The 22,891-nt window shown below is 36.0% G+C and overlaps 3 protein-coding genes across 4 annotated transcripts; 2 read left to right on the top strand and 1 right to left on the bottom strand.

Annotated features, from left to right (window-relative positions):
- Positions 1 to 352: 352 nt before the first annotated feature.
- Positions 353 to 3,015, top strand: LOC100256816 (protein IQ-DOMAIN 11). 2 transcript variants are annotated; one of them, XM_010647400.3, is made up of 6 exons: positions 353 to 757; positions 1,007 to 1,208; positions 1,278 to 1,646; positions 1,735 to 1,944; positions 2,057 to 2,188; positions 2,268 to 3,015. In XM_010647400.3, the coding sequence occupies exons 2-6, from the start codon at positions 1,134 to 1,136 to the stop codon at positions 2,880 to 2,882; spliced, it is 1,401 nt and encodes a 466-aa protein (XP_010645702.1). In that variant the 5' UTR covers positions 353 to 757; positions 1,007 to 1,133; the 3' UTR covers positions 2,883 to 3,015. The 2 variants fall into 2 exon arrangements, with proteins under 2 accessions (XP_010645702.1, XP_002268819.1); XM_002268783.4 differs by having other exon boundaries at positions 354 to 757; positions 1,735 to 1,953.
- Positions 3,016 to 5,754: 2,739 nt separating this feature from the next.
- Positions 5,755 to 20,902, top strand: LOC100251773 (pentatricopeptide repeat-containing protein At4g20740). The gene is made up of 6 exons (XM_059741468.1): positions 5,755 to 5,993; positions 12,343 to 13,940; positions 14,062 to 14,268; positions 16,461 to 19,563; positions 20,257 to 20,371; positions 20,462 to 20,902. The coding sequence occupies exons 4-5, from the start codon at positions 17,385 to 17,387 to the stop codon at positions 20,265 to 20,267; spliced, it is 2,190 nt and encodes a 729-aa protein (XP_059597451.1). The 5' UTR covers positions 5,755 to 5,993; positions 12,343 to 13,940; positions 14,062 to 14,268; positions 16,461 to 17,384; the 3' UTR covers positions 20,268 to 20,371; positions 20,462 to 20,902.
- On the bottom strand, positions 20,739 to 22,396 carry LOC100256905 (uncharacterized). Its single transcript, XM_002268485.4, has 2 exons — positions 22,021 to 22,396; positions 20,739 to 21,122 (listed from the first exon to the last, which is right to left on the bottom strand). The coding sequence occupies exons 1-2, from the start codon at positions 22,303 to 22,305 to the stop codon at positions 21,006 to 21,008; spliced, it is 402 nt and encodes a 133-aa protein (XP_002268521.1). The 5' UTR covers positions 22,306 to 22,396; the 3' UTR covers positions 20,739 to 21,005.
- Between the last annotated feature and the right edge of the window lie 495 nt (positions 22,397 to 22,891).

Genomic DNA, 22,891 nt, shown 5'->3' with positions numbered 1-22,891 from the left:
AAGGCATAATATACCTTATGGGCAAAGGCACACAAGATGAAAATGCAATGAATGTAAAAGGCAGATCTCCCATGCAACCATTCACTACCACAAGAAATGATGAATCCTCTACAGACCAACCAACAAGGTCTGGGGTTTGTTCACATCGACCCCATCTAGCATGCAATGATGCTGCTTATGGTTCACCATTGTCCATGATGGGCTGCAGCAGCATGCTACATTCCTTCAAGTGAAGGGGCAGTTCAGAAATTTTTCCCCCAACAAACATTTGAACATGTTACTGACACCATACGAAAACAAAAGCTTGGACAAAGGGAGAGGCCCCAGGGGAGCTCAAAAAGCCTTTCCTATAATTCATCAAAAGGCTCCCTCCATGAATGCAAAATGGCTCTGCCTTTTCCATTACATTTCTTGCCTTCGGACCCCACATACTGAACAGATGATATTGATCATGGAAAAGGCGAAAAATATGAATGATTGGACACAGGAATTGGATTTTACCAGTTAATCAAATTTAACAAACTTCTGGGTGTTTCTGAATCTCACTTCTTTGAGAAAAAAATCTGCCTGACTTCCTCCAGTTCTGATGAATTCCCTTGAGTTTTGCTTTTTTCAGTGCTTGGTACTGTGGTATGGCTTTATATCAATTCAAGGCCATAACCAGATTTGATAAAGTGGTGTATGGGAATTTTTGGAGTAAGCCTTTTGATGATTCTGATGTGCTTTGATTGCAAAGTGTTCAGATTCCATGAGAGGGGTAAGAAATTCTTTTAGGTCTTGGTATCAGCATATATCCAGACTTGGCCATTGTTAATATTCTTGAGAATATAGCTTTGAGATCTGTTCTAAAATATGGCTTCATTTTGTCTTCTCTGTATCTGGTTTTCTGATTTGATTTTTACATTTTTAAACCTTTTAGTCAGTGCAGCTCTATAAATCTGCTTAATGGCCACTCTCTTACCTTATCAATTTCATGGTTTTCTGTGTTTTTTTTTTCCATAAAAAGGAAGAGATTAGAATCAGCAAGACCATCTTCTCAGCATAGTTGCAGGGCGTTCATGGGATCGCAAACTTTGGTAGCATCACTATGATAGTGAGATTCTCTCACTTTCAAGTGAAGTGATGGTTCTTCAATGGCGAAGAGGAGGAGCTGGTTCCATATAGTGAAGAGGTTCTTTATTCCAGAGACACACCCAAAAACCGAAAAGGTAGATATGCTGCTTGTTTGTTTGGTTTCATTGCCTGGTTCTACTACTCAAGGCCTCAATTTTTCTCAGGAAAAGAGAAGGAGATGGCTGTTTGGGAGGCTGAAAATCAAAAGATTGGCCTCTATAGAAGCTCCACCATCACCAGTAAAGGAAAGAGTCCTGAGTGAAGCAGAGGAGGAACAGAGCAAGCATGCCTTAACAGTGGCCATTGCCACTGCTGCTGCTGCTGAAGCTGCTGTTGCAGCTGCCCGCGCTGCTGCTGAGGTTGTTAGGCTCACTACCACCCCACAAGCCACAGAAGAATGTGACAAGAAAACCGAAGAAACCCCGCCTGTTGAAATCCCAATCATTGCCACTCCTCTGCCTGATCTCCATCATGAGAGCGAAGACCAAGTTCTAGCTGCCATTAAAATTCAAACCGCCTTTCGAGGTTATCTTGTGAGTTCAACTCTTCCATTACTACAGATAAAATCTTCCATTCTTACCAAGAATGAAATCCATGGACTTATGCTGGAGGGTCTTGCAGGCAAGGAAAGCTTTGAGAGCATTGAAGGGGCTAGTGAGGCTGCAGGCAATTGTACGAGGCAGAGCAGTTAGACGGCAAGCCATTACTACTCTGAAGTGCTTGCAGTCCATTGTGAATATCCAGTCACAAGTCTGTGCAAGGAGATGTCAGAAGGCAGAAGAATGTGTGAATTGTGATGACATCAAACAGCTGCAGGATCTGAAAGACAAGGTAATTAAGGTAGGCCTGAAAAAGATTAGTCCCTTGTGATGAAAATCATGAACTAAAATTCAACAGGCACCATCTTTTTCGGTTAAATCTCGCAAGTCTTTATGTCTGTCAGATGGACTCAAACAGCCAGAGAAGGTGGGATGATAGCCTTTTGTCAAAGGAAGAGGGAAATGCCTTGTTCTTGAGCAAGAAAGAGGCTGTGATGAAGAGAGAGCGGATAAAGGAATACACATTTGGCCAAAGGGTAAGAGTTCCTTCCATTAAGGTATTCAGACTAGTCCTTTTTTCAGGTGTAGATTCTCTTACTGGGTCTGTGTTCATAGGAGAGGAAAAGTATCCATAAACCAGCAGAATCGGAGCAGAACAAGCTGAATGGAAGATGGAGGTACTGGTTGGAGAAATGGGTGGACACCCAAGTGGCCAAAAGGGAAGAACTCCCAAGTCTGGACACAGTTTGGTCTTCAAATGCAAGAAGCAGAGAGGAATTTCCAGGAAAACAACATACACCCAGAAACAATCAGAGACAGTACCACATTGAAGGACTGGGTTCACCAGTATTAGTCCCAAGGAGATCATTTCATCACAGAAAAGAGCGGTCCATCGGAGACGAAAACTCATTCTCAAGCCCTCCTATCCCAACCTACATGGCTGCCACTGAATCTGCCAAAGCCAAGGTAAGATCAGTGAGCTCACCAAAGCTAAGGCCAGGGAGCTTAGACACTTTCTCTGATAGCAATTCACCACACAAGAATAGGCTCTCCCTCATATCTTCCATCAGCAGTGAAGCAACAAATTGTAGTAGGATCAGTAAACCAGGCATGCCTCAGCAGAGGTCTCCAAGCTTAAGAGGTCCTGGCCCTATAAAATCAAGCAGATCCACTAAGGAACTCAGCTTTGATTCTGAATGCTCATTGCTGAACTGGGATCGACGCCTCTAGATTATTTAATTCCCCGGTTGTCTGCAGCAAGAAATTCTATTGGGTGTGTTTGTTTGGATTGCATAATTCTATTGATACAATAAATTTGAATGGAAAAAAAAATAAAAATTGACAAGATATGTTTTTCCCATCATCATTTTCCCCTGTTCATGCTTGGTAGAACCTGAAATGTGTTCTTGAAAATCCTTATTTTCCAGTTTTCTGTTTGGCTTCTGAGAAAGCTTCATATGGAACAGAAAAAATTGTAGTACTCCCATTTTCCTTTTTCTTTCTCTGCAACAAGACTTATCTGATTCTTCAAACAATTGTGACATCAGAGCATTGTTTTGTTTCACCTGTTTTCTTGTCTACCACATGGACCGAAGAACAGGAGACAAATCAAAGGGAAGAAAAGAAAATTATAGAAAATATTATTTTCCAAAAAATATATGATATAACATACTAGTATTTGGTCTATTAACAAAATAAGGATGCTAGGATATAATATTTTTTTAACCTTTTTATTTATATTTATTATATAATATACTTGTAAAAATAAAAACATATTTGGTAATTATATAAAAACAAGGAAAAAAGTTTTTTTTTTTTTATGACAATCATCTTTAATGTTTATAGATGAAGGGGATGTTTGATAAATCAACTTAATTACCTAAAGCTACTTAATGATTAAATGATTTAATTTATATAAATCTCAATTTAATAAAAAAAATAATTTTAGATTTAAATAAGAATATATTAATTATTTTGATTTAATACTAATTATTTTTAATTTTAAGTTATGATATTAAGTTATTTTAATAAATATGTTTAATTTATTTAATAACTTAAATTAAGTTATTAAGTTACTTTAAATTATTAAGTTACTTTAAGTTATTAAGTTGATTTACCAAATACCTTCGAGATATCAGTCTTGCTGGTTTTGATGAAAAAAGAGATGTAGGTTAATATAATTGCTAATTTCTCATTTTAAAATTATAAAAAAAAATTGAAATCTTTATTTTTTTTTCAATTTTTGTAATCAAATTTTAACAACAAAAAGTCAAAACATGTTAAAAAAATATGATTTTTGAAAGCATTTTCAAAATTTTAATTATAAAAATAAAAATTCAGAAACAAAAACGCAACCAAATATACCCCTAATACCTTGATGACCAATGAAACTGGTAAAAATAAGTAAATTTAGTTCTCTATCACATGTTGGGTTGGCAACCACAGAAGTCTAGCCTCAGCCCATAGGCTTACATCCCAAGAAACATGGCCAAGCCCTCCCAAACTCCAAGTCCAGACCGCTGAGTCCAGTGAGCCAAACCCAACCCATGTTCACCCATAGTTTGGTCTATGCATGAGTTGGTGTGCAAGAAAAATATGAAAGAAAATATAAAAAAAATTATTTAAAATTTAAGTATTTTTAAATTAGCAAATAATTTATGAAGTTGGAATTAACATTTTTTTAGATTTAACGGGTGTTTAATAAACCAATTTAATAATTTAAAGTGGCTTAATAACTTAATTTAAGTCATTAAATAAATTAAATATATTTGATAAAAACTTAAAATTAAAAATAACTTTAAGTTAACCTTTTTTTAAGTTCACGTCTTCAGTTTACTTTTTTACCATTATTTATTCTAGTTGCCTCCACAATTTCTTTTATTACTCTATGACCTCTATTGTCATTTGATTTCTTTTACCCTAATTATAATTTATAAAAATAAATATTAATTTTATTAAATAAACTTAATACTTAAATTAAATTAAGAATTAAGTAATAAGTTTTAAGTCAATAATTTAAGAATAATTTAACTTAAAGTGAACTTAAATTATTAAATTCTATCAAATCGACTTTACATTTTTGGTTAATGTTAATAAATAAAATTTTAATTTTTTCAATAATGATTTGTGATTTTATTAACAATAAAAAAAATACCAACCCCCTATTCAAATAGGGAAGTGCAGGTGGATTACCAAAATCCCTAAAAGGTAAATAAAATCTGACCTTTAAGCACATTTATTTTATTGTATAAATGACAAATATAATGTTAGATTCTTGCTTACTAAAAAACGAAAACATATCATAAATTTATATTTTTATCCCTGAATTTATATCACTTTTCTTTTGATCAGTGCTTCAATTAAAATCCAAAAAATGGCCTCTACAATTTAGGTAATACCACTCAAATCCCTTCAACAATGGAAAATTAAGGTTAATGGTAAAAATAAATACCCATATTTGAAATAATGAAGTAATAAAAAGAGGCTAAAAAATGTGACTATTTTATTGTAAATTTTTATCATTTAAGAGGATTTTTAGACGAATTTTTTTAAGTGATTATTTTTAAGTGGTTGTTTGGTAATTATTTTCTAGAATATAATAAAAAATTAGAAAAACATGATTGATAATTAAAAACATGTTTTATATTTTCTATTCTTAAGAATAAAAAAAGGTGATGTTTTCAAAAAACATCTTTTGGTTGTTTTATATTATTTTATTTATTTTTTAAAATTGTTATAAAAAATAATTATATAAATATGTTGAATGATTAAAAATAAAATATTAAAAGTAAATTTTTTTAAAACACATTTTAAAATATTAAAATAAGTTAAAATATTTTAAGTTTTCAAACAAACTTTTATTTTATAAAACATTATAAAATAATTTTTAAAAATTATTTCTTAGAATTATTTTAAAAAACAGTTACCAAATAGACCCTTCATAAATTTTTTAAAAACAAAATCACTATTTCTAAGCTGGCTGGTAAAAAAGGGGATTAAAATTTAATTTTTGAAAAAAAGAAAAATGAAATAGTTACATAAGGAAGATTGGCAAAATAGTAATTTCTTAGAAAGCTGGGCCTATAAATACTTATCATCCATCTGTTTTGAAGTTTTCTCTGCTTCCCGTGTGAGGTTCTTGCTCCAGATTTGATTCTGAATGCCTCGTTTTCTCTCTCAAGACTCTGATAAGAAGAGGGATTTGAGGATTTGAGCTTTCTCGTGTGGTTGTGTTTTGGGTGAAAATGGGAAATTGGAAAAGAAACCAGAGAAGAAATTATAATTATGAATCTCCAAGGTCACACCACACTGGACCTGCTCCAAGGCCTCCTCCCCATCCTGGTATAAATTTCTATTTGGAATTTCACAATTTAATTTTGGATTTGAGTTTAATCTTAATGGTTTCGTGTTAAATTGTTCAAAGATTGAAATTCTTTTATGGGTTTGATTAGAAACGGCTATTTTTCGTTGAAATTGAATGTGCATGTGTTTTGGGGATGTTTATTTAATGTTGATTGCTTTCAGCGGTCTCCGATGAATGGGGCTTTTTGTAAGTGTATGTATATTTCAGTATTTTGTGGTATGATGCTCAGTTTGATTGCTGGGAAAATGTGGGAAAAGAAATAAAAGAAAAATGGAAGAAATGGAATTTCGAATCAATGTTTTCTTTGCTTGTGGTTTCAACTATGCCAAACAGTTTGATTAGGATCCTTGCGTGGGGGATTTTGGTTTAGTTCTTTTTGTTGTGAATTCTCAGCAACCAAACAGGGCATAATTTTGTTTGTTCATTGATGTGGGTTAATGCTGCCGTGTGAAAAAAACAAAAGGAATTCGAAAAAGAATCTGATAGAGGAAATGAGTGAAAACAGAAATTTGATTTCTGCATTGCTGATTATGCAGTGTACTCAAACAGGTTTTATATAGGTTGCTAAATGTGTAGGAACTATATGTTGTTGTTGTTGTTTTTTTTTTTTTGATAGGCAGGAACTATAGGTTGTTGTGCATGTGTTAGTTAATAGCTGTATGATTTAATAAGTATTTGTTATAAATAACAGTAACAACGGTAATGTTATGGAAACCAGAGGTGCCCACACGTTCTACATGTGTGTGTTGGGAATTTCGAAGAAACACAGAGAATATTAGAGGTTGAGAGTATCAAACTCATTCTTTTTTAAGCAAGTGTTTCATGACTATTAGTTGAAGAGAGGGCTGTAAATGGTTATTTTTGGGAGATTTAGTTTGGTACAGTTATCCAAAAATTTCAAGTGATGTGAACTCAAGGAAAAAAAAAAATTCAATTAGGGGAAGAACATGCATGGAAACCTGGCTTGAAACATTAATAGGTGCCAGTCTTTCCCACTTTGCGACATGTATGGTTTCTCATGAAGTGGCCATAAGTATTTACAACACTAGTGAAGTGATGATGGATATTCTTGACATTTCATTAGGGAAGATGGGCACAAACAATCTGGGTGCCTGATTAGATTTTCCAGATTTTACTTAATTTCTATAGTTACTAATATCTTTGGAATAATTATCATGGATCAATTTATGTGAAAATTATCATCAGATAGCTGTGTTATTGTAATGTTGTATTATATTAGTTAAGTTGCTTCAGTTTGGTAAGTTTAGATTTGTTATCTTCTAACTCAGTCCATGCATGACACTGGAAGAGTGTATGTTTCATAAAACCCTATAGACCTGATGGTCTCAGACATAGCTATCAAAGGAAGCTGAACATGGTAACTGGTTTAAATCATCTACCACCTCAATTTTTTTTCGCTTAATATGATAGCATTTTTATGTTTCTTGCAATGTTCCCCTACCATCATAGAAGGTGTCTTACAACTTGAAGATTTGTGTATAGCATGACCCTGGTGAATGAAGACTGCTAGAATACAATTTGGCTTGCCTAAGAAAATCAAATGGACCCTCTTCACTTTGAAACATGACCTGAGAGCCAAATCAACAAAGTAGAGTAGAATGCTTGACCTGTAACACTGGCTACCAGTACCCCTCCAAAGTCTTTGTATTCCTTTTGTTCCAGAATACAGAGCATCCACAGCAAACACAAAGTAGATGCTCACCAAACTCCTCTTTCTAACAGATCTCCCTGTCAACTTTAGGAAGATCCTTGACAATCTTTGGCATTGCCTGGATAACACCCTACCAGAAGAAAAAGAAAATGACAGATCATAACTCTATAGCAACACTGCACTGAAGTAACAAATGGTTCAGTGATTTATCATTTCTTTTGCACTGGCAACCTTTGAGAAGAATCTTTTTTATATGCACAAGGCAATTGATAGCCTAGACTTGCATGGCAGTCTAGGCCAAGAAGGACAGTATACTGGGAACCTAGCTGCTCTGTCTCGTTCCAAGGTATTCATCCTACAAAGCTCCACATAATGCCTTCTCAGAGAAGCAGCCTTCCCCATCTATTACCATGCTGCTCTTCCCCCAACGCCCTAGTCCAGAAGGCATCTACTCACATTTGCTCCTGGTCTTGAAGAGAATGACTAAATATCGCTTCCTTTCCATCTTCCCCAATCTCCTCCACAACAAAAGAAGGACACAATGATAATAATTGTAGTAGGCTCCACCTCCAACACCCTAGTTCAAGTTAACCTGAAGAAGGCATTAACTAACTCTAGCTATGAATCTTGAAGAGGTCGGGTAAACATTGGGATTGTTAGAAGTTAGAACCCTTCTATCTTTCCCCATCACCCCCAAAACAAAAGAAGGAAATGGTTGTGGCAAGCAGTAGTAGTAATAAATTCTCATGGTAGTAAAGGCTAGCAATAGTGGTAGTAGTAATAGGACTAATGATGGTAAAGGCTTGTAGCAGCAGCAGTAGTAGCTGTAAAGGTTAATCTCCTCACAAATTTTCCAACCAAAGTCTAAGAGGATATTTGTTAAAACTTAATGCTTATTACTTAATGACTTATGTTAACATTAAATTAAATTATTGTTAAATTGTTGACTTAAAACTTATCGCTTAATTTTTACTTTAAGTATTAAAGTTGTTTGGTAAATTTTAATTAAAATGTATTCTGAATAATCAAATTAACATATTTGCCCTCATTTGTTTTAACAAATATTTATCCTTATTGATTTTAATTAATATTTCTTTTTATTAATCTTAAGTGATAAATTTGTTTGTTAAACATGAATACTTAAAGCCTTGTTAATACATAAATTAATCACAAAATATTTATTATAAAAAATGAGTCATAGATGTGGAATCATAGTTGTAAAATATACTCTTATTAGATGTGGGTTAATAGGACCAAAGATTTGAGACTAAGAATAAGTTAACTATTTTGACTTAATATTTAAAAGTTAACTTTAACTTGAAGTTGTGATATTAAGTTATTTTACCAAACATGCTTAACCTATGTAACGACTTAAATTAAGTTATTAAATCATATTAAGTTGATTGAGTTGATTAAATTGATTTGCCAAACATCCTCTAGCTCTTGCACTATCCCTTCCAAGGAAGTAAACACACTTCCCAAAATTGCCACACCTCAGAAGCTATCCCATCTTTCTAAATCTGCTCAACTATTTCCCCTTCCTAGGAAATAGATGCACTTCCAGACCCTGCCAGATCTTCATTATATTCTTCTACAAGCCTGTGATATGATGCCTGAGCTCCTGACCTCCCTCGATATCATATTGAATCTACAACCATTTGCCTAGTGAAGCCCTGATGAACTGCCCTCCTAAGTTGCAACCGGTTTGCTGATGGAGTCCCACCAACTAAATGACACCTATACTCCTCTTCATATCCTCTCCAGAAGCAGTCCCTTTGGGTTTCTACAAAATCATATTCTCTGGTAAACCATAAAAGACATGAAAGACTTAGGCAACCTTGAGAAGTACTCTTAAAAAAGTACGATAGTGGTCAAAGACGGAAGGTAAACCCCAGACCGAGGAGCAATTGCAAAAGATATAGCAGGAACTGGATCTCTTTTCCCTAAAGATCAATAAAAAGCCTAAACCAAAAAAGATAGCAAGGGTAGGATGCAAGAAAACAAGGGAAATGTTTTGTGGGAAAATTCAACTGCCCCAACCCCCATCGAACCAAGAGCACCACCAAATCCTCGTGTAGATAAATGAGCCTCAAAGAGAGAAATATTTGTGCCTGGAAATTTTTCCTGTATATATTTCTGCTGGAACAGATGGAATGTTAAGGGGAAAGATCTAATATAATAGAGCTATTTCAGATTTAAAAGCATTATCATTCCTGAGATATTGGACACCCTGAAGTTACAACTGTTTTGTATTCTTAAATGTGAAGGATTTGATTTTCCAAGCATGTGGTGCACTCTATTTTAGATAGCATTTATGTTGATAACTTGTCAAATTCATGCTATTACTACTGAAATTCATAATATTAACACATGGGTTGACTGCTGACATTGCAGCGTGTTGATAGGTTGATGTCAACCAATTTAAAACTCTTTTTTTATCCAATATTTCCAAGGGGTGCAAAACTTTTCAAATTTACAAATCTGGCCACTTCAAAGTGACTGATTCCTTCTACTGGAATATTCTGGGACCTTGAGCATATTGGGGTTAACACCGTTGAATGATTAGTGTAAAAGACTAGGATAAGCTAAAGGGACAAATTAGGTATGTTAACATGGGTAGTGCGAAAATTCAGCACAAAAGAGAGTACTCTTTTAGGAATTGACGTTGGTATTCTTCCAATAATGTTTGTGACAGGCACAGGCATCATGTTTTTCAGTGGGCAATTACCCGTGAACATGATGTCTCTCAAATGGTCATAGTCATGTTCTTAAAAGCTATGGAAGCTTTTAAGAATAGCTTCATGAGTTTGAGTTCCCATGAAATAGGATATCGTAGAGGCAAGCAAAAATATATTTCTTTAGAAAAAATGTCATGAGAAAATTTGATGCTTAATTATTACTTTTTTCTTGTCCTTTTAACGTGTGATACATTGAATATGATCTCTTGATGTTTTTTGCTGATAATTTTCTACTGTCTGTTGAAAATCTTCAAAGTTCTGCCAGACTTTTCCCGGTTTGTTCTACAAAATTGACAACATACTTATCTGGTTACAGCAATAATTTCTACTTGCAAACATTTGATATTTTAATTTGTATATTACATTAATGCTTAATACTGGGGTCAAAATATCTTTAATTCTTTACCTTATTATTGCTTTGGCAAAATATAGTCTTATCTAATTGGGATTGAAGTCATCTCACTTTCCGGTTTTTATTGCAATGATGTGCTGCTAGAAGATTTAAAACTGCTTTGTCAGGTTATGCAAGTAAAAGTGATGTAGAACAGTAGAGAGAAAAGAAGGAAGAGAAGTAGAAGAGAGATATTGCAAAGAAATTATGAATAATATTAATCAAATTAGTCAGCAGTAATTAACATCACTAGGCCTATATATAGATAGACAATCCTAACTGTAGTAGGAAATTAATTATAATAATCCTAACTTTAAGAAAACGTTATCAATAATTAATAATGACCCTAAAATAAATAATAAATAACAAATATATTATTTCCTATGTTTATGCCTAGCAAAAGTGTGTAATTTAACATCGTTGTCTCCATCATTTCCCCCCAGCTGAAAAGAACTCGATTGCAATGAGTTTTGTGGCAGATATTGCTTTAAAGGATCAGGATCAAGTCAACCAAACTCCTAATCAGTAATCCAAGTATCATCAGTTTCAGGACGATCTTTCCGAAGAACAAAGAAGCATTGACTACCACCAACTGGGGAAGTACTCTAGTAGGAAAATAATTATAATAACCGTAACTCTAATAAAACATTTTCAATAATTAATAATGACCCTAACATAAATAATAAAATCTATCATTTCATATGTTTACGCCTAACATAAGTGCATAATTTAATGTCATTATCTCCATCAAAAACTGGACTGGAATCTAAGTTGGGAATTGTTCTTTCTCATAGTAGGTTGAGAAAGTACAGCTATGTGACTTGGTTTCATTATCAGGTCCAACAATTCTAGAAGTTTTAAGACTTCTGATCCATTGATCAAGATGATGGTTTTAGCATTCACATCAATGAATGGGGAATGCTTGTGAAATACACCATAGCTGACCATCAACCTGAAATTAGAATTGAATCAGATATCTGAATTGTCTGAACCATTTTTCAGTAAGTTTCTTATATTCTGTACAAGACATAAAGTACAAGTTGAGGTCCAAAAAGCATTAGATAACAATGTCTTTAAGATGATTTTGGCTTGGAAAAGCTTCTAGAGAGGCTAGTTATAATTTCTGCAAAAATATGTCTTGCCTTTTATTTGGAAAAATAATTATTGTTTTTAGCATCTTGTTTATGGTCTTAAGAAATGAATGTGGGGTATTTGTGTTAGATTTCTTCAATGGATAATTATGAAGTTTATGGGTTTTCAACTGTATTCGAGTGAGCTTCTTTTGCTACTCCATAATTATCTCATATTGTTGAGAGGTAGCTAGGCATGTGGTGAAGATGATACATGATTTCCCCAATTCTTTTACCTGCAAGGAAAGTTAACCTAGTAAATATAAATTTGTTATTTATTTATTTATTTATTTTTTTATGATTGGTATTCATGTTATACTGTAGAATACGCTTTTGACTATGATGATGGATTTGAGTAGAGTTTTAACTGATAACCAATGATTCATTCCTGTTCAGGCTTGTGGCAGAACAGTGTGCCTTCATGGGAAAAGAGATTCTGCACTTCTGTAGGAATTCCATGGGGAAAGGTTGTGGATGCCAAGAAATATATACACTATCATGTTGATGTGCTTAACTGGAATGATTTGGCTGGTGAAGAGGCTTTCCACAATGCAAAGAGACGCTTTTGGGCAGAGATCAATGGTATCCCCTGCAGCATCTCTCAGCCTGATCCAGATATCTATATTGACAATATTGATTGGAATCCTTACATTGATCCAGAACTAATGCGGAACTTGGATAAAGAGTTCTTTGCTCCTGATGAGAGAGAACAAGATTGCAAGTTGGGGGATTCAAATCAAAAGACTAACTGTCCATTGCCTGGTCACACTGCAGAAGGGTATGATAGGAATCCAGCCAGTGGTGACAATCCCTGGGAGTTGAATATGCCGAAAACTCTGAAGGATAGAGCATGGGCTTGGGACAAGTGGGGTGGTTGTAAAACTGAGTTGAGGAATTTGGATAAAACCAACTCCCAAGTGTCTGGTTATGCTACAGAAGGGCATTATAGAAAACCTGACGGTGGTGATAGTCCTTGGGAATATTGGAACGTGCAGGGAGTTTTGAAGGAAAAAGCACGGGTGAGGAACCAGTGGGGGGGAAATATCAATGAGTCAAGGAATTTGAATGGTGATGATAACCGTTGGAAGCACAGTTGTACTTGGGCTAGTGGTGCTGTGAGGGACGATTCATGGGGAAATTGTGAGGGTAATTCTTGGAGAATGTGGAATGAGGTGCCAAAGCCTATTAATCAGTTAAGCAATTTGGATAATGGTGTTGATAATTGGAACAGCAGCTGCAACCAGGCTAATGCAGCTCAAAGGGACAATGCATGTGGAGGTTGGAGCCAGGGATGGAACTATCAGAATAAGTCAAGGAATTTGGATACTGTGGATGATCCTTGGGAACGTGGCTGTCAGGGCACTGAATCTATGGGGTTTAAACAAGGGGGAGACTTGGGGAATAATCCTTGGGGAGGGAACCATTGGGACAACAGTATTTATAAGCAAAAAAATGTATTTGATAGTCACAGTCCTTGGAAATACTGTGCCTTTCAGGGTACGGAAGCTGCAAAGGATAGAAGTGATAGTGGAGACAAGTCACAGGGTTGGAAACAGTGGGAGAATCATAATAATGAGCCAAAAAAATTGGAATCGAGGAAAGTTAGTGGAGGTTGGGGAGTCTGGAATGGTGGTTGCCGGAAGAGAGAGGGTTCTCATAAAAATACATCGAGTTACAAATGCTCAAGGGTTCAAGGTGATAGTTACCAAACAGGTCATTGGGGGAGGAAGGGAAGAGCAAAGAAGAGGGTCAATTTTTTCAATGGAGTAGACAGTAATGAATAAAATGCCTCTGTTATGTGATGATGGAATTCCATCAATTTTGCTGCCGATTAATCATCATCAACCTGGAGCTGGCTGTCTTGACATCATTAAACTATGATATTTTCTGTTTGATTTTTTCTGCAGGCAGGGCCAACTTATTTGCTTCTTCTTTGCAGTTTATTCAACACCTGAACAATAAACTTGTCAAAATCACTACAGAGTTGTTCAAAAGTGAGTTGAGTTTGTATTTGTAGTTTTATTCAGAAAAGAAATTTCCACATATGTTTGGACCTTCATAGTTCATAAGTCAAGAACCATTTTTAATATATGTTGTGTTTGTATACCTGGCTAGGTTTTTAGGACTTCTTTTCTCTTTCTTTGAGAAGTTGCAAAACCAATGGTGAGGGACCAGGGGTGAGGGCTTTAATTTGAATGGATATTGAGCCCTTTGGCTGTTGAAATCATTACTGCTTAAACCTCACAAGCACTAGCGGACGATTTTCTTGCTACTCAGATTTTAGTGAGAAGTGTCGGTGATTGAACAAGTCAACATGCAAAGGTATGGCATATTTAGTCATTTATGCAAATTGGCTTATTCCATTTTTTTTCCAAGAAGCCGTCTCCTTCTGTAAAATCTTATTGCCATGGTTTCTTTTCTTTATGTACCAAAAAAGAAAAAATGAAGTTGGACATTCCTTCATCCTGTGAACTGAAATACCATATACTATTTGAACAGTTTTGATGCTTTGAGGTTTTAATTGAACAGATAAATTCTTTTTTTGGAAAGAACACTGGCATGGATGTGGTTTTGCGATTTGATTATGAAATAATCTAAATAGTGATGTTTGAACAACATGAAGTGCAATGCAGGATGGAGCTCTAAACATGTTGGAATTGGAGACTTCTTTAAGTTTTCAGCAAAAAAGTGATCCGGTTATGTAGTTTTTCATGATTATTATGCAATTCATATGTGTTTTGAAAGAAGCTTCTGTTATTCTAATCCCCCTAGGCTTGCTCAATTAGTTCAGACTTTGTTCAAATGAAGCCTGAAAAAATAACTGAGTTCCACAGTCAAAATGCTGCATGGGTTCAGTTGATCTCTCTTGTTAATTAGAACAGTAAATCTTTTTCTTTTTTTTCCTAGCTGTCATTTGCAATATAACCATGCATTTATTCTGTTAAAGGGGACAAGTTAATCGAATCATAAACTTTCCAAGTCTGCTATGCACAAGCACAATAGAGCAGGTTATATATATATACACGTATAGGGGGGAGGGGGTGGGCGTGGGCACAATAAGAAAAAGAGTGAATATTAACATGAGCTGACAATTTGAAATTGCTTTTTGGAAGAAAAAGATTCCTATATCACTAAAATGAAAAATTCAAAACAAACTGTCTTTTTTCTGGCAAATTTTGGTAGCATTTTTGAAAATATCGATTACATACAGATATGAGTCTGCTTTGCCCACCCTACTTACCTTCTTCAACTCCCACTTGTTGATTTAGGGTATGATTAAAAACTATACCTTTTTAATCCCATGAACTCCCCTGCTGGGAGGCATCTGGTTAACCCCAGGCCATAAAGCCAGTGTGACATGACTCTCAAAAATTGTTTAGCTTTTATGCTTATCATCATATATTATTAATAAACTTATAGATATGCCTAAAATTCTTAGATTTTAGTAATAAGCTTAAGTATTATGTTATTTTAAGGATATTTTTTCTTATTTAAGTAAATTTATTGTTGGATTTTTTCATAGGTGTATAATTAGTTTAGATGTGGATTTGATTTTGCCATTGGTTATTCATGCTACGTCCTTCAAATTACATAAAATATCTGTCTCAAGATGGGAGTGGATAAGCAAAAGCTAGTGGAATGGACCTACCTTTGTTTAGTTTATTAAACTACTGCGTGATTTTGAGAAATTGGTCTGGCATTATGTTACCTCTCTTATATGTGATGTATTTGATATAAAATAAATGTATGGTTTTTTCCACATCAATTCACAAAGTTGATGTGGGCAATTGGAACTATTCATTAATTTGAATCTTTGTAGGCTTTCTGTATTGCTATGTAGCCTTTTGTTATATCCACATTACCCAAATAGCTTACTATAAAGTGAGCCCGTCTATGCGAAAGGCAGTGATGGAAATATTTTTGGCCAAAGGCCAGCCAAGGGCAATTTCCCTGTCATAGGAACGTGTTAGATTGTATTCAACATATGTCAGAATTGTTACATTGTGTATGGGTCATGCTAATGTAAATCACATTCTTTATTTGTCCTTTTATTTGAAGCTGAGGAGAACAAGAAGACTGTATGTGTTTGTTTGTACAATGCATGCTCTTGTGTATGATTGTTTTCTTTATCTTCCCGTTGGGGGAATAGAACAACTATGTACTAGTTGTTTATTCCTGGGAGATATAGTGAGCTTGGAGCGAGAATTTTTTACTAGGTATTATGGTAAAGATGGGTGTCTGAGTTTTGGATTGTATCCACATGACCTTTGTTTTGATATCTTCTCTCTGCATTATTCTGCATCAATTTGGAAAATTGCTACATATTTTCAAGGCAAAAGGATGGAAGGCTATGATGAAGTATATCCTGTCTGTCACTCCCCAGTTTGTAGATTTTCCTCTTGTCAAATTGTGGGTTATGGAATTCTACTTCTTCTGTTATTATTTTCATTGAGCAGATTTCAGTGATACAGCTCGTTTGTTTGGAGATTTGAATCATAAGTACTGTTTTACAGGGTCTTGCCAGAGCCATGATTCTTCCCAGGAAAATAAATTGTTCATGTTAGTGAGCTCAGTTCCACAGTTGGAAGTCCCAAGGGAACCAAGAAGATAATGCCCAACCATGACAAGGTTCGACTCACTCCAGACTTGAAGAGACAAATTCAGTAGTTATAACAAAATATTCTTCCAGTTGGGCATCTGTGATCTAACATATGATAGTTGACACCTCTGTGCCCAGCCTATCTATATCTATTTTTATGAAATTGACTGGAGCTAATCTTGATGTGGATACCGTTTTCCAGACCTAGTGCAGAGAACCACTGAACCAAGCATTCAGTAGAGCCTGAAGGAGCCTGTACTTTAGACACAGTGAAGCTATGATTTTTCTGGTGATCCCATAATCTTGAACTTTCAAGAGTTTACAGTCCGATGTTCTGTTTGCTTAGTATCTTGGAAGACTTACAGAAGAGTTGATTAATGTAGATGCTTCTTTGTATGATAAGAGAATTTCTGTATGGAATCATTGTAACCTTTTTCTTTTAATGGGCATCTTATACAACAATCCTCAGGTTTCAAGTTGAATGGTTTGAGCAGTTTATTCTGCCTGACTTATAGAAAATGGTAACTCTTCAATTTCTTCTAACAGCAAAGAAAGAGATCATCCTCCCTTTTTTCCCCATAGTCCAAACAATCACATAAACAAGAAATTATGTCAAAAAATGAATGATGTGAATAATACAATTAATTTTACAATTTTTTTTATTTTTTATTTTTTTTGAAGTTTAGGTTTATCAAAGTTGTATAGTAAAATCCGTGCCAAGGGGACAAATTGAAAAGTTCCAAGCTATTAATTCTGGGCAAGCATAGTGAAAGCACTAGAGGAAGAAGAACTCCTCAGGAATGAGAAATTTGCAGAGGGGAGCCTGAAGAACTCTAAAATGCCACCTCAGCCCCAACCCCCGAAACCCCATAAGTTTTACTTCTTCTACGGCCACAGAAAACCTTCTCAGAACCGCCCCACTGTCCATGGCGGTCTCTTCTCCAACCGCACAACCCTAAACCCTAAACCTCCAACCCTCCAAAACCCTACTACGCATTTCAATCTCCAAAATTGGGACCCAGACTCTCCCAAAGCGCTAGCGATCCCACCCTCCAAAACCCCATGTGAGCGGTTCTTCGACATTGCAAAAAACTTGTCTCCTATCGCCCGGTACATCTGTGATTCGTTCCGGAAGCACCGGAACTGGGGCCCTCCAGTGGTAGCGGACCTCAACAAGCTCCGCCGTGTGACGCCGGTGCTGGTGGCGGAGGTGCTCAAGGTCCAAACTGACCCTGTAATTTGCTCCAAGTTCTTCCATTGGGCGGGTAAGCAAAAGGGTTATAAGCATAACTTCGCTTCGTATAATGCATTTGCTTATTGCTTGAATCGATCGAATCAGTTTAGGGCTGCTGATCAAGTTCCTGAGTTGATGAACATGCAGGGGAAGCCACCTAGTGAGAAGCAATTTGAAATTTTGATTAGGATGCATATTGATGCTAATAGGGGTCTCAGGGTTTACTATGTGTATGAAAAAATGAAGAAGTTCGGGATTAAACCTCGGGTTTTTTTGTATAATAGGATCATGGATGGGCTTGTGAAGACGGGTCATTTAGATTTAGCAATGTCAGTTTATGAGGACTTTAAGGAAGATGGATTGGTGGAAGAGAGTGTTACTTATATGATTCTGGTTAAAGGGTTATGTAAGGCAGGCCGGATTGATGAAGTGTTGGAGCTTTTGGATCGGATGAGGGGGAATTTGTGTAAGCCCGATGTTTTTGCTTATACAGCAATGGTGAAGGTTCTGGTTGCAGAGGGGAACCTGGATGGCTGTTTGAGGGTTTGGGAGGAAATGAGGAAGGATAAGGTTGAGCCAGATGTTATGGCGTATACAACTTTGGTTGCAGCACTATGCAATGGGAACCGGGTTGGGGAAGGTTTTGAGTTATTCAAGGAGATGAAACAGAAGAAGTATTTGATTGATAGGGCTATATATGGGTCATTGATTGAGGGTTTTGTTGTGAATGAGAGGGTCGGTTCAGCCTGTGACTTGTTGAAGGATTTGATGGATTCGGGATACAGGGCTGACTTGGCGATATATAATTCTCTAATAGAAGGGATGTGTAATGTGAAACAGGTTGATAAGGCTTATAAGCTTTTCCAAGTCACAGTTCACGAGAGTCTTGAGCCGAACTTCTTAACTGTGAAACCCATGTTGGTGTCTTATGCAGAGATGAAAAGAATGGATGACTTCTGCTCATTGCTTGGGCAGATGCAGAAATTGGGTTTTCCCGTCATTGACGATCTCTCAAAATTCTTCTCAGTTATGATTGAAAAAGGGGAAAGACTAAAATTGGCTTTAGAAGTGTTTGAGCACTTGAAGGCAAAAGGTTATTGTAGTATTTCCATTTACAATATTCTTATGGAAGCTATCCACAGGACTGGAGAGGTGAAAAAGGCATTGTCTCTCTTTGATGATATAAAAGATTCAAATTTCAAGCCCGACTCATCCACCTACAGTAATGCAATTATATGTTTTGTTGAAGTTGGGGATGTCCAGGAGGCGTGTGCTTGTTATAATAAAATAATAGAGATGTGTCAGCTTCCTTCTGTTGCAGCCTATCGTTCTCTTGTCAAAGGTCTCTGCAAAAGTGAAGAGATTGATGCAGCTATTATGCTTGTTCGTGATTGCTTAGCCAATGTTACTAGTGGCCCCATGGAATTTAAGTACACTCTTACAATTCTCCATGCATGTAAATCAGGTAACGCTGAGAAAGTGATCGATGTACTAAATGAGATGATGCAGGAAGGTTGTACTCCTGATGAAGTTACATATTCTGCTCTTATATCTGGCATGTGTAAGCATGGAACACTAGAAGAGGCTAGGAAGGTTTTTTCAAATATGAGAGAGCGCAAACTTTTAACAGAAGCTAATGTGATTGTGTATGATGAAATCCTTATTGAACACATGAAGAAGAAGACAGCAGACTTGGTGCTGTCTGGATTGAAGTTTTTTGGTCTGGAATCCAAGTTGAGATCGAAGGGTTCCACTTTGCTGCCCATTGAAAATTCAAATCCAGGTATTGATTTCATTGATTAGATTTCTTCTCACCATGTTTATAATATAGAAGTAATTCAGACTATCACTCTAAAGTGATTGGTCCCCCATCATTCTGATATTTCTGAGGGACAAGAACCATGAAGATGGAGTTGGGAGTACATGTCAAAGTTGCTCTGGCCGAACTGATCTAGTTGAATATAACTCTAATGAATGGACACCAAAATCACCTTGGAGGAGCAACATCACCTGTTCCAGGTTTGTGTTGCAGGACACATCACACAGCCCTCATGGTTCATAAGGCTCAAGTAGAGCAATGGCTACGGACTGCTGATCCAGCATTGATTTATTGGCATCTCATGGCACCTCTCTGCAACTGGTTGTTAGGGTTCCCATGAGCCTGACGCTCAGGCCCTGAGCTGCCTCACAAATACCTTTGCTCTTATCATTCGACACTCTTGAACAAACTGCTCTGTACTCATTCATTTTCTCTCCCATTTTTTCTTTTTAAATTTTTCCCCTGCTGGGGCTTGAAACTGGAACCTCCCTCATCCCTATCCCAACCTCTTTGCACATTTTCTTGCATCTTGGTACTGTTTTTCAAGCATATGCTACATAGAGCAACTACTTAAAATAAAATCATTTCAGGCCTAGACCGTGTTGATAAATTGAAATTTGTTCACCATCTGTAACTTGTCTGTTGCTGGTGATGCAGGCTCATCTTGAATGATATCTTCTTCCAGTGCTTGATGAAAGCTACAGCAGCTGAAGCAAGACTTATGGAGAATGCAGGATGATTATTGTAGTAGTCTCGGCCTTTCTAGCCTCAGGTAATTTATTGTTCACTACCAGGAATCAAATGTAAATTGGTGTGATAAAATTTGCAGTCAGAAGTTTGACAGGGGAATTTCTTCTGGCAGGCTTTAAGCAAAACAAAGGACAAATTTGAACCATTTTTGGGGCTGTCCCCTGTACAGTAGAGCAATTGGCTGTCCAGTAGTCATAGAAGACCAAATTGATAAGCCTTCTTCAGTGAGGTGATAATTAATGTATTTCGAGTCTAAACCCAGCTTCCACAATCTTATAGACATCAAGCTCAGTTGGAGTGGGTGCCGAAGGACAGTTCAGAACAATCTCAACCTGCATCAGAGCTCAATGTGTAAGGTGCAGATCAATCTGAAGTGCATATCTTGCTCGTGAGGAATAATAATGCTGTATTATTCATTACTAATTTCACAAATGTTCAACAAACCCAATATGATATGATTTATCATACAAGTATGTCTGAAATATTAGTTCCAATAAATATACATTGTTCTTGATACAATAATTCAATTGGAATAAAGAGCTGATTGAAGCCACTAGTGAGTTATAACTGTTTCCCCCAGATTGGTTTTTCTATGATTCATCTGATCTCCAAGTCAAAATCATACATGATACAACACCAAGCTGCACAGATGAGGTCTAAGCTTCGCGTTTTGGCCGGTTGCGAGTACGTGGAACTGCTGGTTCCTTCTCTACAGGAATGGCAACATCACCTTCCTCTTCATCTGCTTCCCTCATGGCTTCATTAACTGCAAGCTGGTTAATCAACCAATGATAACTCATGAGAAAAGGAATACTTTTAAACCCATTTTAAATTCATCATTACTAGTACCCTAGTACATTTACCAAATTTTCTTGAAGTCCCAAATTAGACCATGGTTTTTGTCAAACATGTGAAAAGCTACATACGATTCGAGTACACAACAGGACTTGTTAAGGTTGCAAGGAAAGGAAATAGGTTGAAAAACCTAGTAGCACATAAAATAGAATTAGCTAGTGAAGGATCTGGTTGTTAGCCCAACTAGCTAGGGTGAGGCTTTGTTGAGTTTTGTGGCAAAAATCTTACAATTTTCATGAATTGTTCACAAGTATCACAGTGAATAATTTGCGAAATTTATTTGTAAATTTATCAGAACCTGATATTCATATTCAATTATCTAAAGCAACCAAATATCCAACAATATATTAATTTAAGTTAGGAATTACTAGCAACCAAAATTGGAAAAAAAACAAAAAAAAAGTACCCAATTAACTCAACTCAACCCAACAAATCCATGCTCCTAACTACATGGGACTGGCTGAATTAACCCAATTTCAGCATTCAGCTCCATCTACTCCCGAAGGTCACCCAAAACAAACCTTTTTGTGAATTTTAGACAAATGGGTCACCAAACAATGAGTTTTGAAGCAAACAAGTTTGGGCTCAAACCCATTCAGTATTTTCATCAAACAGTTGTTATGCTTCCACTATACATCAACAGACTCCAGCAAACCACCCTCAAGGCTCAAGCAAGGTAAATTCCAATTCCCATCTAACCAAGCAACCCAAAAAACACCCAAGCTTCAAATCAACACAACCCCACACAAATCCCTACTTCAAACAAAGCAATAAACCACAAAATTTCGAAAGCCAAGATGTTTTTCAACCACGTACCTCCTCGAGAAACTCTCTTTCAAGCTTATCATCAACCCTCAAAGAAGTGAAGATGGTGACAGCGAGAAGAGACAGCGGGAACACGAATGCAAACACGTAGCTGCTCGTGCTGGGGCCGGCACGTGTCACCACTGACAAGCCTCTGGTTTTCCGGCGACACAATTCACCGGAGAAGCGAACCGCTGGAGAAATTGGGAGGTGTAAGGAAGCTCTTGTGATAGTAGCCTTGGAGAGTGGGAGAAAAGTTGCTAATGGTGGCTTGTTGATGATGATGACAGTAGCCATTCTTTTTTCCTTCGGTTGGCCTAGTGACGGTTGACACTAGTACATCTCTTATATAAAGCCTTTTCTTAATTGAAAATTTAATTTAGTCTCCTATATGCAGAAAAAAAATTAGGCCTCCTTCCTAAACCACCTCTTTTTTTTTTTTTTAACTTATCTATCAAATAATAAGTTTTTCTTTTATGTCAAATAAAAAACACGATCAAGTGATGTTATATATGTAACTCAAGTCTTATTATTTTATAACAGGTTCATTCGTTTTTATGATATCTCATTAATTTTTATCTTAGTTTGATCTCTTTGTACCTTGATTCTATTTATTTATATTTTATCTTATTTTTTTATACCTTCATTTTATTTCGTAATTCCATTATATTTTCCCTTTAACTTTCAATTTGAACAAAGTTTAAAAAAATTTGATGAAGAATATTTCTATGAAAAGAGAAATATATTTAATTGAAAAAAGAAAGGATTATTTTTTAGATTTAGATGTTATGTGGTGCTTTTAGCCAAACAACCCTTTCCAGAAGTGAACAAATATGGGGAAGGCATCAATTATGAGAATGACAGTCATGCTTTGTTGGTCATC

Source organism: Vitis vinifera, chromosome 13 (genome assembly GCF_030704535.1).
Source record: "Vitis vinifera cultivar Pinot Noir 40024 chromosome 13, ASM3070453v1".
Lineage (NCBI taxonomy): Eukaryota > Viridiplantae > Streptophyta > Magnoliopsida > Vitales > Vitaceae > Vitis > Vitis vinifera.
The sequence above is the reverse complement of the archived record's forward strand: the minus strand, read 5'-3'. Positions and strand labels throughout refer to the sequence as shown.

Bases quoted from the DNA above. Each gene is read 5' to 3' on its own strand.
- LOC100256816 (XM_002268783.4), top strand. From the start codon at position 1,134: ATGGCGAAGAGGAGGAGCTGGTTCCATATAGTGAAGAGGTTCTTTATT. The intron at 1,209-1,277 runs GTAGATATGCTG...AATTTTTCTCAG, and splicing joins CACACCCAAAAACCGAAAAG to GAAAAGAGAAGGAGATGGCT. The intron at 1,647-1,734 runs GTGAGTTCAACT...AGGGTCTTGCAG, and splicing joins CCGCCTTTCGAGGTTATCTT to GCAAGGAAAGCTTTGAGAGC.
- LOC100251773 (XM_059741468.1), top strand. From the start codon at position 17,385: ATGCCACCTCAGCCCCAACCCCCGAAACCCCATAAGTTTTACTTCTTC.
- LOC100256905 (XM_002268485.4), bottom strand. From the start codon at position 22,305: ATGGCTACTGTCATCATCATCAACAAGCCACCATTAGCAACTTTTCTC. The intron at 21,123-22,020 runs GTACGTGGTTGA...TTGATTAACCAG, and splicing joins AAAGAGAGTTTCTCGAGGAG to CTTGCAGTTAATGAAGCCAT.